The sequence below is a fragment of the Festucalex cinctus genome, chromosome 5 (assembly GCF_051991245.1).
Source record: "Festucalex cinctus isolate MCC-2025b chromosome 5, RoL_Fcin_1.0, whole genome shotgun sequence".
Lineage (NCBI taxonomy): Eukaryota > Metazoa > Chordata > Actinopteri > Syngnathiformes > Syngnathidae > Festucalex > Festucalex cinctus.
This window is the reverse complement of record NC_135415.1, coordinates 19,644,717-19,658,893: the sequence shown is the minus strand read 5'-3', so window position 1 is coordinate 19,658,893 and position 14,177 is coordinate 19,644,717. Positions and strand designations below refer to the sequence as shown.

The following is a 14,177-nucleotide window of genomic DNA, read 5'->3' as shown; positions in this document are numbered from 1 at the left end:
TAAATAATTAAAACTAATAGAAACTAACAATATCGTGATATCGTGATATTAAAACTGCCACAATATCGTCGTCATCTTGTTCACGATATTTAAAAGGAACACATATGTTAAAAAAAGTCAGTTTGATTTCCATTTGTGCAGTTCTAATACCCTCTGGTGGCTAGTTTTTTAGTGCAATTTAATTTTCATTAAGCATATTTTGGCCCTTCCCCGTTTAAAATCTACGCTAATTGTAAGTCAATTAATAATAATATTAAATAAAATAATACCAAATAAATAAAAAATATAAATAAGCAAATAATATAAATAAAAAAATATAATATCATATATTAATATAATATATATATAATAAAACATTAAATAATTCATTTAATTTTGACCCTTCTATGTTTAAAATCCACGCTATTGGTCAGATGAAGGGAAACGTAATATGCCTGGGAACCGAGTCAATATGTGGAAGAACTCAATGTGTGCATGCATTAACAAGTAAGAGCCTCCATATTGTTATTTGAGATTGTAGGTGGTTATGTACAAAAGCACAATATTTTTGCTTTTTTTGGAATGAGCTCTTTTTTTAAAAAAATAATATTGTGACCTTTTTTTAAATATCGCCAACCTCCCCACAATATCATGATAATTATCGTATCGTGAGCTTCATATCGTGATAATATCGGATCGTGATGTTTGGATATCGTTACATCCCTAGTAAGAACACACAAAAAAATTGAATTGTGGATAAATGTCGACACCCATAAGCAGAGACGCACACACACACTCACCTCCCACTCGCCCATGGCCAGTTGGTTTTTCAGCTGTATGAGCCAGTCCTCGTGGACGTCGTCAGCACAATGGTGGATGGTGAGGATGACCGGTCTGGTCAGCAGAGCTCCTGGAGGCCCGCAGCTCACCACCGGACTCAGCGCCGTCTGCACGTCCTCTACCGGGGGTCTGCGCAGGGCAGACAAAACACGCAGACATAAGTCGTCGAGTGGAGAAAAAAAATAAAAATAAAAATAAAGCTTGTGTTTGTTTTAGTCTTGGGCTGTGTTGCTCTAAAGCAGTGTTTCTCAATTCCGGTCCTCGGCCCCCCCTAGCCAGCCTGTTTTCCATGTCTCCCAATTCCCAATGCAGCTGATTCCAATGACAGCTAATCATCCAGCTCTGGAGAAGCCTGATAACAATCCTCACCTGCGTTGCAATTGGGAGACATGGAAAACAGGCTGGCTAGGGGGGCCTGAGGACCGGAATTGAGAAACACTGCTCTAAAGGAGTGAAGCAAAATTTGTCTGTGAAAATCATTAAGTTGTCATTTTGCTGCCACGTTATTTCCGATTGACTGAGATGAGAGCTGATGAGGCGGGAAGACATGCCACAAATGAGCATTTCACACGTCGCCACCTGCTGGCTGGTGAGAAAATTATGGAACTGCAAGGCACATCTCGTTCTTTTTTTTTTTTTTTTTTTTAAATACATTTTTTGGCTAGCGCTGCTTGAAGCAGCACTAATCCTCGACAGCATTATTGATTCAGCCGCTGGACCTCATTAATGACTCATGAAGGGAGAAGAAGAAGAAGATAAAATAAACATTCCATCAAGGAGGCAAATTGTAGCACAGTCACTTTGTTGGAGCCAACGCCGAGGTTGCCACTTAATCCATCAGGCACGCGGAATTGTATTTGGGCTCCCGTTTGACGTATAATAGGCCAGCATTTTTCATAAATTTGACGTGACACTTCACAGTTAAATCAGGGGCCTACTGAGTCATTTCAGGACCCAAGGCAAACCCAGTCATCCATGTGACAAAAGTTGGATTTTCGCCTCAGCGCATGAAGGTCTTCAATGACAAAGTCCTTAAAAATCATTTTCAAGGATTATTATCTCACAACTTATATCAACTCATGCACAGTAAAATGTTTGAATAGTCCATTGCCTCAGAAGGGAAGAGGAGCAAAATGAAGTCGTTTGATACATTTTTAGGAATGTGAATAAAGACGTAAACATGAACAATTAACCCCTAATGTCGAGCATGAATCTTGACTTCCTTCCTTCCTTTTGTTCCAAATGCATTTCTTTACCTTGTAGAGAATTTTGTGTGCTCAACTGTACAGCAGAATCTCAAAAGTTCCCTCTCATGTTCCACAGACAGTTTGAGGAGAGGATTAGAGGACGGGTGGCAGTAAAAACAGTCACCCCCACAATAGCTGCTGGCATAAAAAATTTTAAAGAAATGATGTGGAGTAGATCTGCAATTTTTTTGCACAGGCTGTTTAAGATTGAGTACTGACTGTGAATTCATACTGACATGTAATGAGAACATCTGCAGTGGGTGTTAAATATGAAGCAATTGAACAAGTAAGATTATCTACAACCCAACAATAATGTAAATCTAATATTATTGTACTTAATTATTGCTAATTTATTGAAGATGTAAAAACAATAAAAATATTGTATTTTATTTACATAAAGTAAAAGTAAAAACAGATTTTTAAATCATTTTTAAGAATATCACATAGTAATGTATAACAAAAAAGATTGTATAAAAATTAAACCATGAACATAAAACTAACAATAAAATCAATTATAATCTAATCTAAAATCTAAAAAAAATCTAATCTAAAAAAATAACACAATTTGAAGTCTTTAACACAGCAGTGTAAATATTGTTTGTCAGCAACACAATTAATTGCTTGTAATGTTGGACGCAATAAGTATATTAAAATGTTTCAATACTTTGAATGATAACATTTACACATTCATAATTTAAAAAAAAATCCAACAAAAATAAGAAGTGTTATTGGGTAATGTAGTTAATTACATTTCAAAATAAATAAATAAATACATAAATAAATAAAATGAATGTATTTTTTCGTACTGTTTGAATAAAAAAACTATTTCAATAACTTCAATAATTCAGATTTTGTAAAATTAACAGAATAAAAGCCTCAGTCATATTTGAAGTTTGAACAAGAAATATCAAAAATAAAAAAAAGTGTCTTGGTTTGCCTGCCCTAAAAAGCTGAAGTAGTTGAAGGTCGTAGTCGAATAATCAATCGATGTAAATATTAATTAACGTGGTGAAATATGCGTGGAGATGTTAAGCTGAGGAGCAAAAACATGTTTGGGAAAGCACATGAAAGATGTGAGAAAAAAGCGTGAGTGGGTGGGTAGGACTTGCCTCGAGCTGTCCTTCCTGTGCACCGTCACATACATCTCGTAGACGCGGCCCTGGGGGACGGCGCCCGCCGGAACCAGCAGACTCACTCCTGCAACCACAAGCAGCAAAAAATGACAAGCGGCCCGTTGGCTCCTCCCCCGTTTCAGGTCACAGTTGCACAATGAGCAGCGGAGATTTATTCCGTCATCACGTTGAGCGAGGCAAACTAACAACTATAAAAATGTTTTTTTTGTTTTTTTGTTTTGTTTTTTAATAGAAATTATTGCGAAGGACCTTGACCTGAGTTGGGCACAATGAGGTGTCCTCCCTGATTGTTGAAGGAGCCGTGAGCGGTGCACGAGGGGTCTCGATTTCGGGCCAGGCTCTGGTTACGGAGGTTCATGGTGTCGCTGTTCTCCAGCAGAGACTGCGTCAACTACAAAAGTAAAGTTACAAGGGAACACGTGTTTTTCAACTTCAGGATTATTCCAACTTGTAGCAATATAAATATATATATATATATTTTCACATGTGTTTATTGGATTTATTCATGTGTTCATTAATTCATTGTCATTATTATATCATATGCCCATATATTATTATATTCATTGTTAGAAAAAAAATAAAAATAAAATAATTATATATATATATATATATATATATATATATATATATATATATATATATATATATATATATATATTATTTTTTTTTTATTGTTATTATTATATTATTTATTGAAGTGGATACGATTTTTTTATTTGTTATTTGTTTTAATATATTTACTCTTTTATTTCAGTTTTGATTATATATATGATATATTTATTAGATTTTATATTGTTTATTTATTAAAATATATTTATCATTAAAATAGTTTGATTGTAATTTGTGACGGCCATTCAATTTCTTTATTGTATTTGCGTGTATTTTATTGCTCAGTACAGTACATTCAGCAACAATATTGTATGTCCAGTACAATCAAGCAACATTTTATTTAATGGATTTAACTTGTACATTTATTGATGTACTTAATTTATTGTTTGAATTATGCATTCATTTGATGTTTTTCTTACATACCGTCATGGCAGAAAAGCTAACTTATGTATTTTATTTTATTTTATTTTATTTTACCGTGTATGTATTTTATTGTTGTACTTTGCTCAATTTATTTTATTTACTGGCTTAAACTATATTTATTTTGTTAATGTTTATTTTTTATCTTAGTTATTTATTAACTTTTTTAAAGAAAATAACGGCAGGTTCTTACATACATATTTGGTGATTTTAAAAAAAGTTTTAATTACTTTAACGTTAGTTTCTTTTTATTTTTTAAATTCAAATGTTCTGTGATTCTGTCGAGAAATAACAAATTATTTAATTTATTGTATATATATTATATTGCGCTATTTATTTCTTTTAATTATTTGTTTCTTTTATTGATAAAGGGATTTATTTTATTACTTTATTTGTTGTTTGAATTAATTTAACTGAAAAACAAAAAATCATGCCAATTTCTTTTTTGGTAATATCTATTTTTGTATTGTATTTATATAAGTTACAAATATTTTCCTGATGTTTATACTATTTTGTTTTATCTTATTTATATACTATCCAACAACGTCAAAGTTACAGTAAGTAAAAGTTGGACACTGAAAGTGTTCATCCTGCGGTATTCCAAAAATATGTTTTTTGCACTATTTTCTTTTGCACTTTTTGTTGAACACGTTTCCTTGAGAACTGCTAGTGAGAAGCTGAGCCTCGTGCCTGGGAGCGCCGCCACCAGGCTAAGCTGGAAGAAGGAAGATCTCAAATCACCGTAGGGTATCAAGTGGTGTAAAAAAAAAAAAAAAAAGCACTGCTTTGCATTTCACGGTCGAAATGTGAGCACTGACTGTTAAAATAAGCAATTAGGATTCAGATTCAGTTTACTCCCCTCGTCAAACAAAAAGCTTTGGTGAGACAAGGATGACTTGTGACTTTTCAAGCAAGAAAACATGCTTTTTTTTTCGTAGCCATCACGTCAGGGCACATCGATAATCTTATCACATATTTGGAATGACTTGTTGAAGTTCTTTAATTAATATGAGGTATGACTCAATGCGTTTGTGTTGCAAATCGATATTTTGCCATGTCAGTTTTAATAAGGTTTGGGCATGTTGATAATGTTATCAAAAATAAATTTTTGTCATATTGACAAAATAACTCTAGCAGTATATAAGACATGACTTGATATGGTTTGTTGCAAGTCGAAATTATTTTGGGAGGAGTACAGAATTTATTATTTTTCCATTTTTAAGCAACAATAAGTTTTTGGGTCATTGTCTCATCTGATGAAGGCGTATCGATAAAATATTCACAGATCTTGAAAACCCTTTTTAAATGCTTTAATATGAGATATGACTCATTGGGGTTTATTTATTTATTTATGTATTTTAATAAGCCACAGGTAAATCTGTAGCCTTACCTTGGGAGAGAGCTTGGACGTAAAGTCTCCTCCGAGGTCGTCCTGCGGCGTGACGAGGGCGGAGGAGTTGTACACCTTGATCTTCAGGTTGGGGAGGGGCTCTAAGAGTGGAGAGTTGATCATTGGGATTTTATCGGACACGTCGCGGAGGGTAAAAGCGGAACCGCCGCACACGGCGGCCACATTTGTCAAATCGGGAGGGGCTGAAAAAGGATCAGCTAAGGGGGAGGGGAGGTAAGGTGGGGAGAGAACGGAAATAGGGACAACGTAAATTACACGTTTAAAGCAAAAATGAAATAATAAACATTTGGTACCACAAACATAAGCACAGGTTCCCTGATCAATTAGCATAATAGCGTAGTGGCCGCAGTCATTATTGAACGTTTGACAAATTTTGGTAAAATTGAACAAAGAATAAGAGTCCAGTTGCCTTAATTCAATTCTTCATGTACTTATTTGACCAGCCAGGACGCCTCGAGTAATACATTAGCATCGGTGCTAATGTTAGATAACAATCAATGTCTGTTAGCATTTAGCACATCAGCTGGACCCATTTTGTCACTTAACAATTGCCTCTTATTATTTCATTGGCGATCATCAGTGGCTAAAAAGAGACAGAAAGTAATAATCCTTACTTCTGTTTTAAGTATTCCACCTTTAGTGTTCCCTGTGCGCGTTTTTACACTACTCCTTCCTGAGTCGTCCCGGCTGACCGACGTAAACATGACACTTCAGCTAACTTTTCCTGGCCTCCCGCTAGCACTCATAAATAAATCTACATCTGCAATGTAAAACACAGATTCCGCAAGAAAAAAAAAAAAAAAAAAAAAAAAAAAAAAAACACGGACGTTTGCAGGAATATACTCATTCTTAATCAATTCAACATGCACACAAACAGTTTGTGTGCTCGAATTTTACTGGTAATGTTTATAGGCACTATTACACTATGTCTTATTTATATACTGTTCTAGCTTGACTTTGAGTGTTACCAAGATTGTGCACTGGATTAAAAGTGGTTTACATAGTGCTTAGCATGAAGCATTTAATTAGTTACACAGGTTGGGAAGGCTAACATGGACACACACTCACACACTTACTGAGACCGGCAAGAGCACGGAATCCGAGAATAGGTGAGTTTTTTCTGCAAATAGCTGAATCGGTGACTTTGTGAATAGCCAACCGCGAACAGGCAGAGGTTTTACAGTTACGCGACGGATGCAGACACCGGCCCAATCGATCCCAAATTCCCTGACATTTCTGGTAAGCAATTAATGCGCGCAGCAGTGAGCTTCTTAGGGTCCTCTCCATTAGCCGGACGGAAAGAAATGTCAACGCGGGCAGGAAAGGACGAGTGCAATTTAACCACGAGAAAGACGGATGCAGGGGGTGGGAGTCAACGTGGCGCCCCGGCGGAACAAGCGCAGATAAAGTCAGCGGGATGCTATCGCACAGTAAGTCAGCCATTTTGGTGTGAGCAGCCATTTTGGATCATAAAAGACCGACATAAAAGGACTCATGGCCAAAACTGAAGAGGAATATTGGTCTGCAAAAAGCAAGGCTTGTGGAATTTGCCAAAACGAGCCCCAATAGGAAGAAGATATCCAATTTTCCTCAGTGGAAAATACACAACATAATCCCGTTTACACACTTGATGCGAGTACTGCAAGTACCTGATCTTGCCGTCTTGATGTTGACTGACTGGAACCCTCCGTTGAGCGCCGACGTGTCGATGATGTCCGAGTCGAAGTCTCGATGTGTCTTGCGGTACACGAAAAGCGCCACGATGACCGAGATGACCAGGCACATGATGACGGCGATGACCACGCCCACGTAGAGAGCCACGTCGTCCGTGCTTGGAGCCGCTACAGGAAACAATTGCAATGGAAGTCAATTTTATTTACATACTACATGTATGTGTAAGTAATACAAAAAATATATACTGAAATAATTTCCACATAAAAACGAATAAGTTCTAATTTCTTAATTATTTGCATTTTTATTACATAAAAAAAAAAAAAAGTACACAGGTAGGTTTTTTTTTGCAACAGTCCTTCCACTCCAGACTCCTGAACAATGACATCACGTCATTCCCACTCATTCCAGACTGAAAGGACAACCTGTGAAACTTTTAAACAGGCCTCAGGCATGCGTAATAAGAGCATTTGTCTAGACACCGGTGGCGAGAGACACTTTTCATAAAAGTGCTGCATCTTAATAAGCTTGTTAATTATTTTACAAGGGTTCCTTCTTCAGTATGACATGAGACTTTTTAAAGATGCTCATCCATTCATTCACACGGCCTTCTACACACACACAAAAAAGAATGTGATTTAAAAGTTCGACGCAGGACAGGAAGCGAGGCGAGCATGAGGAGTTGAGACGAGAGGAAGCAAATGAGTGAATGTTGACATGGGGAAAAGATTCTAAAGAAAACAAACAATTTAAGAAGAACATTTAAAAGCAGGGATCCAACTAGAAATAAACAGTCAAACTTAATGGCTTGTGAATGGTTGCACTTGTTGTGTGTAAAACTCAATTTATTAGGCACACCTGATGTAATGAGCTGTACCAAACTTTTCAATTTAAAAAGAAGCTGGGTTTTACATTAACATGACTACTTTAACAACTTATTACAGCACTTTTCGTGCACAGTGGTATACATTTGCACCACAATTAAAGCTGCATTATTTATGTGAAGTCCCCCTAATTTTTTTTTTTGTAAAACATTTGTTTTTTGTTGTTGTTTGTTTTTACTGTGTTTACAAGTAACAACGGTAGGATGGACTTTTTTTTTTTTTTTTTAATTCTCTCTTTCGATCTCGCATTCCTTCACGTGCACATCTTCACAGAGAAGGTCTTGAGAGTGTCCACTTGAGGGCGCTATTAAACACCTCAAGCCTCTCAATGGAGGCTGAATTGGGGAGCGAGTGACTATTTCCTATATATTAGAAAAATATCAACAACGCCCCCACAATACTGCAGATCTTTCTCTTTTTTTTTCTCTCCATGTGCTGATTTTTCCTGATTTTTTTTTCAATTACCAATTTGACAGACCACCATGCTTTGCAGCAGAGGTGTCAGAGATAATTTAGTGGCAGAAAGTCAATCTAAACTTACACCTGCTCAAAACACGTCTAAGTGTTGGCACAAGGTAAACCATCAAAACACGTCGAAGTGTTGGCACAGTGTAAACCACCAGTCCAATGCGATTTTGGTGAATTTGATCAGAGCACAGGCAGACATACTGCACTGAGCTCTGTGGACACATTTAAATTGCCCATTTATCACCCCGAAAAATCTGCTATATTGATTAATCGATAAATTACCCAGCTCTTTGCTAAGGAATACTTTGAAAAGTGTTTTAATTCATTTAAGTGTGATTTATTGAGTTTAAATGTGTTAAAAGCATGTGTGAGGATCAAAACTACAAACAACTTTTTCTTGTTCTGCTTTACGATGAATGCCGGCTGACGCTAATCCTCTTAATTTGCAACTTTGTGATAGTAATCACGATACATCTATTTGATGAATCAATCTTTATCTGATTCACCTTCCTTTTTAAGGTCTACAGCACAAGAAAGTTTATTTATTGTTTATTTAATGCCCTTTTACAGTTTGACAGCCTGGCATAATAGGCTGTCTTCTGACAACCCGACACAGCAGAAAGGAAAAAGCAACTGGACGTGGGTGAACACTTTCGACCCGCTCGGATGAATAATGGGTTCGGACGTGTGCGCGTGTGATGAGAAGGCAGCATGACAGAATGAATGGGCTGTGATAGAATGAGGAAGAAGTGGAGGAAGGTAACACAAGCTACACATCTCATGTATTGAGGTGTATAATCACCATACTGAATAGGAACAAAATTGTACAATTATGAGTAAAAAGTTACATTTATCAGCAATTTAGTCGCAATAAGTCGTAAGAACAAGTCATGTTTTGAGAATATCATGACAATAAAGTTGGACAGAAGAGTGAGAAAATGGAGTAATAATCAAGGGCAAAAGTTCTGTTATGAGGAAAAAGTCACACAATAATACCAGAAAAAAAACATCTTAATATTGAGCGAAAAGGTTGTTATCTCGCGTGAAATATTACAAATATAAAGTTATGATATTATGAGGAAAAGAGTCCTTTATTGAGACTATCTGAACAATAACGTCCGACAATAGCATGAGGGAAAAGTAGTAATATTATAGTGGGGAAAAAAAGTTGGAAGCCATAAAGTTTGGATTCATATTTGTTGACTCATTCCATTTTTGCCTTTTTACTGTTTCCACATCCATCTTTGTATTTATGATCCAGAACATCAAAGTCATCTCAGTGAATAGGAACTGACCCACATTTTAAATTCAAAGCTGAACAAATGAAGTTGTCTTCACCCCCGTGGACACACAAGCATCAGCTTTTAAACCACAAGTCCTATCGTCTCCTTTTGTGCGTGTGCGTTTGTCACACAATAAAGAGTGGAAAAGCCGGTCCCGCATTTCGACATCAGAGTGGACGCACTATAAAAGGAGCCAATGAAACACCTGAAGCGAGAGTCGGATTCGTACATCTTTGATGCTCTGCTCAGTCTAATCTGACAGCGCTCGATGCGAGGGGGTGGATGTTTTACTCTCAAATGCCAGGTCGCGCATACAAACACGCATTCACGCACACGCGCGCACACTCCTACAAAAAAGTAAGTAAGTAAGACAGCACTTAGGTAGGTCAGTGTTGTTGTTATTTGTGAAATTTTGTGTTATTGTCATAGGTTAGGGTGCGTGATTGGTTGTCTAATGTAGGTAGGTAGGTACATTAGGTAACTTGCTTGGTACATAGTGCCTTACATGCCTCTGTAGGTAGATCGATAACTATTTAGGTATGTAGCTAGGTAGGTTGATACGCACTAAAAACTGTATAAAAAAACAAAAAAACAAACAAAAAAAATTGTATCAAAATGGGGCCGATCCACCAGTTGGGTCAAAATAACCTAAATGGCTTCATTTTATAATAAATCAATACATAAATAAATAAATAAATAAACAAACCAAACAAACAAACCCCGCCAAAATTGGGTCATTTTGTATAAACCAATCCAAATTGACCCAAGTCAGTTCCGTTATAACCCAAAATTGGGTTATTTTGGACCCAACTGTTTCGAGAGGGTAGGTAACTATAAACAGTTGAGTGAAAAATAACATAATTGGGATCAAAAAGGGACCGATTCACTGGTTATTATTATTGTCATTTTAACACAAAACAACCCCCGAAAAAGGGTAATTTCGTACGAAACAACCCAGAAAGTTGGGTCAAATTGACCCAAGTTGCAGTCCAACTTGGTCCTTTTATGACCCAAATTGGGTTATTTTATATTATTTCTTACCCAGCTGTTTTTAGAGGGTAGGTAGCGAGTTAGGTAGGTAGGTACTGTACACTCTAAAAATAGTTGGGTGGAAAATAACCCAATTTGGGGCAAACAAGGACCGATCCACCATTTAGGTCAATTTGACCCTAATTTCAAAATTCATAATTGGGTTGTTAAATTTAAAACAACCCAAAATATACATCACATTGTACAAAACAACTTGGAAAGTTGGGTCAAATCACATTGGGTCAAATTGACCCAAGTAATGGATTGGTCCATTTTGTTTACATCATACGTGGGTAGGCAGGTATTTCGATAGGAAGAAGAAGCTGGCAAAACTGAGTAGCCACCGACATCATCGCAATGAACTAGCTCCACCCCTGCATGCTTGGTGACAAAAAAAAACATGTAGACACAACTGCTCCCCTCGAAAAACAACAACAACAACAACAAACTGCGCGATTTCATTTACAAAATGGTTGTGTGGTGTAAGTCTTCTTTTTTGATAAATGTCAGACTGCTTTTATTAAGACACTGAGGAACTGTTTTTAAATGTGGAAATGTATAACATGTTTCCTTTCACGCTTGTTCCCCACCCCCTTTGAACAATTTATTTACCCAGAAAAAAAAAATCCCTTCTTGTTCAAATTGAATCAACTACACGCCTTTGATTCACATTCCCATCACGCTGTCAACGGTGAAAAATAATTGATGTGCCTTTGATGCCAGCATGAGAGCACAGTTGACTTCCTGAAACAAACAAATACTCGGATCTCGTGATAAGAAAGGAGCACTAATAGACATGGACACAAACACACAAACACACACAAAGAAAGCAAGGAAAAGGCAAGAAATGAAGGATAAAACTTACATGTGTATCCTACATCACTCTTTTCTTTGGACGTCTCAAACAATGAACCTTGGGGACAAGGAAAAGGAAGGGATGAAGGATGGATGGATGGATGGATGGATGAACTAAACAACAACAAAAAAGCAGTCAAATGGGAAAAAAATACAACACAGACTCAACGCTATCAGCGTTGTTGATCTCCAATGGCATTTACATATCAGCAAACGTGTTCCCGTTCTTGCACAACGTTTCTTCTTAATCGTTGGCACATCTGCCAAATGCCAAAACGATTAGCGGTTGGGATAACGCTAAAATTCCAACACAACGTGACGGGTTTGCGCGGTACGCCCAGTTAGGGACAAACAAACAAACAAACAAACAAACAAACAAACAAACAAACAAACAAACAAACACACACACACACATTTGATTAAGTGCGGAAGCCAAATCAAGCTCATTTTAAACCATAAATCACAGCGTTGCATACAGTAATAGATACAGTCATTGACAGCAACACAAAAACAACACAAGATGGCGGCAAAGCTCTTTTTTCTATTAGACAAAGCTATGTCCTGACTAAGTAGGTAACGATATCCAAACATCTCGATACGATGTCATCAAATGAATGTCGCGATACAATAATTATCACAATATTGTGGGGAGGTTGGCGATATAAAAAAGGTCAATATTGTAAAAAAAAAAAAAAAAAAAAAAAGCTCATACTAAAAATAAATAAAATAAATAAATAAATAAATAAATAAATCTTTTTAATATTGAGGCACTTACTTGCTAATACAAGCAAACTTTTCAGTTCCTTCACATAGACTCGGTTCACAAGCATATTTTGTGCCCCTTCATCTGACCATTAGCGTGGATTTTAAACATAGAAGGGCCAAAAAATGCCTTGTAAAAATTTAACTGCACTAAAAAACTAGCCACCAGAGGGTGGTACAACTGCACAAATGGAAATCAACCCAACTCTTTTTTTTAAAACAGATATGCCGCTTTTAATATCGTGACATGACGACGACGATATATTGTGGCAGTTTTAATATCACAATATCACAATATTGCCATTATCGTTACTTCCCTAACCCTGACTAAACTAAGCATCTCTTCTCTTCTTAGTTCAACATCGCCAAGATACCACCAGATAGTGACAAAACGCTATATATATATATATATATATATATATATATATATATATATATATATATATATATATATATATATATATATATATATATATATATATATATCACTTTTCATATATTTTTTTATTTTTTACAAGATACAGCTTTGACTCGTGTTTTACCTGCTGTTTTGTGTCATGCAAATGCAAACGCAATATAAAATGTTACAAGGCAGCTCTGCCATCTCCAGAGATTACTGCGACTTTAAAAGGCGACATCATAATTTATCTGCTGGAGACGTACTACGTGCTGCGACGTAACACACACACGCAATCACGCGCTTACACACATTTTATGCCCTCCTGTTAGCGTTACAGGAAGTAGTTGAAACGTAAGCGCAATGCGACGAGTCGTTCCAGAGACAGAAAGTCAATCAGGCGTAATGAGCCTGAATGTATCAGCTTGCAAGTTTCATCCCAGAAAAGCTCGCTTTAGTACAACATGAAAGCAACAATATGGAATAATTGCCTCTGAATGCAATATCGTCAACATCATCTTGATGGCTTTGAATGAGCCACATTGCAGCTTCCTTGTTACCATGGCGACCCGATGGACGAGCTGTTTATTTTATCCAAAGAGGAAAAGAGGAGGCATCAATTTGAGGTGTTGTGCTTATTTATTCAAGTGGAGGGTGAAAAATTGTACTGTATAATGAAATAAACATACACCTGACATTCACCGAGAGGGAAAAGCGGGATTAATTTGAGGTGCAACGTTTACTTATTCAAGTGGAGGAGGCACATGCCATTTAATTGTGGCGGGGTGTTTATTCAAGCAAGGCCACTGTTGGAGAAATACAATACAAGTGAAAAACCCAGTAGGGCTCTGGAGGTCTGCAGACTTGGGTCCTTTAGTTAAGTTCAGGTTTTGAAGTAAACACGGTGAAGCGGCATTTAGCTGTTGTGCTGCACACAAATGGAATAAGTTTCAACAGAAAGTCAGCTCAAAGTTTATATATTAGAGGAAATATAGGATCCTTCTATTTGAAGTGTGGCATTTATTTATTCAATTGAAAGATGCATCCAATGTTTATATACTCTGCAATTCACATATTAACAGATTTTATTTTGGAACCTATCCCGCTATTGGCTGAACAGCTCGCCAAAACACTGGCTAATATAAAAGTGGTGCTTTGGCATAATTTTGTGGCATCAACTAGCAATTAC

The 14,177-nt window shown here is 36.6% G+C and overlaps 1 protein-coding gene across 4 annotated transcripts in view; it reads right to left on the bottom strand.

The window, feature by feature from the left end:
- LOC144018751 (netrin receptor UNC5C-like) overlaps positions 1-14,177 on the bottom strand; it is a 316,561-nt gene that overhangs the window by 14,791 nt on the left and 287,593 nt on the right. For 3 of the 4 annotated variants that reach the window (XM_077521273.1, XM_077521276.1, XM_077521275.1), the window contains 6 exons: positions 11,840-11,887; positions 7,289-7,480; positions 5,619-5,719; positions 3,455-3,590; positions 3,176-3,263; positions 780-948 (listed from right to left, as the gene is read on the bottom strand). In XM_077521273.1, the coding sequence (XP_077377399.1) occupies positions 780-948; positions 3,176-3,263; positions 3,455-3,590; positions 5,619-5,719; positions 7,289-7,480; positions 11,840-11,887 (734 nt within the window). The remainder of the gene's footprint in view (positions 1-779; positions 949-3,175; positions 3,264-3,454; positions 3,591-5,618; positions 5,720-7,288; positions 7,481-11,839; positions 11,888-14,177) is intronic. The other variant, XM_077521274.1, reaches the window with a different exon arrangement.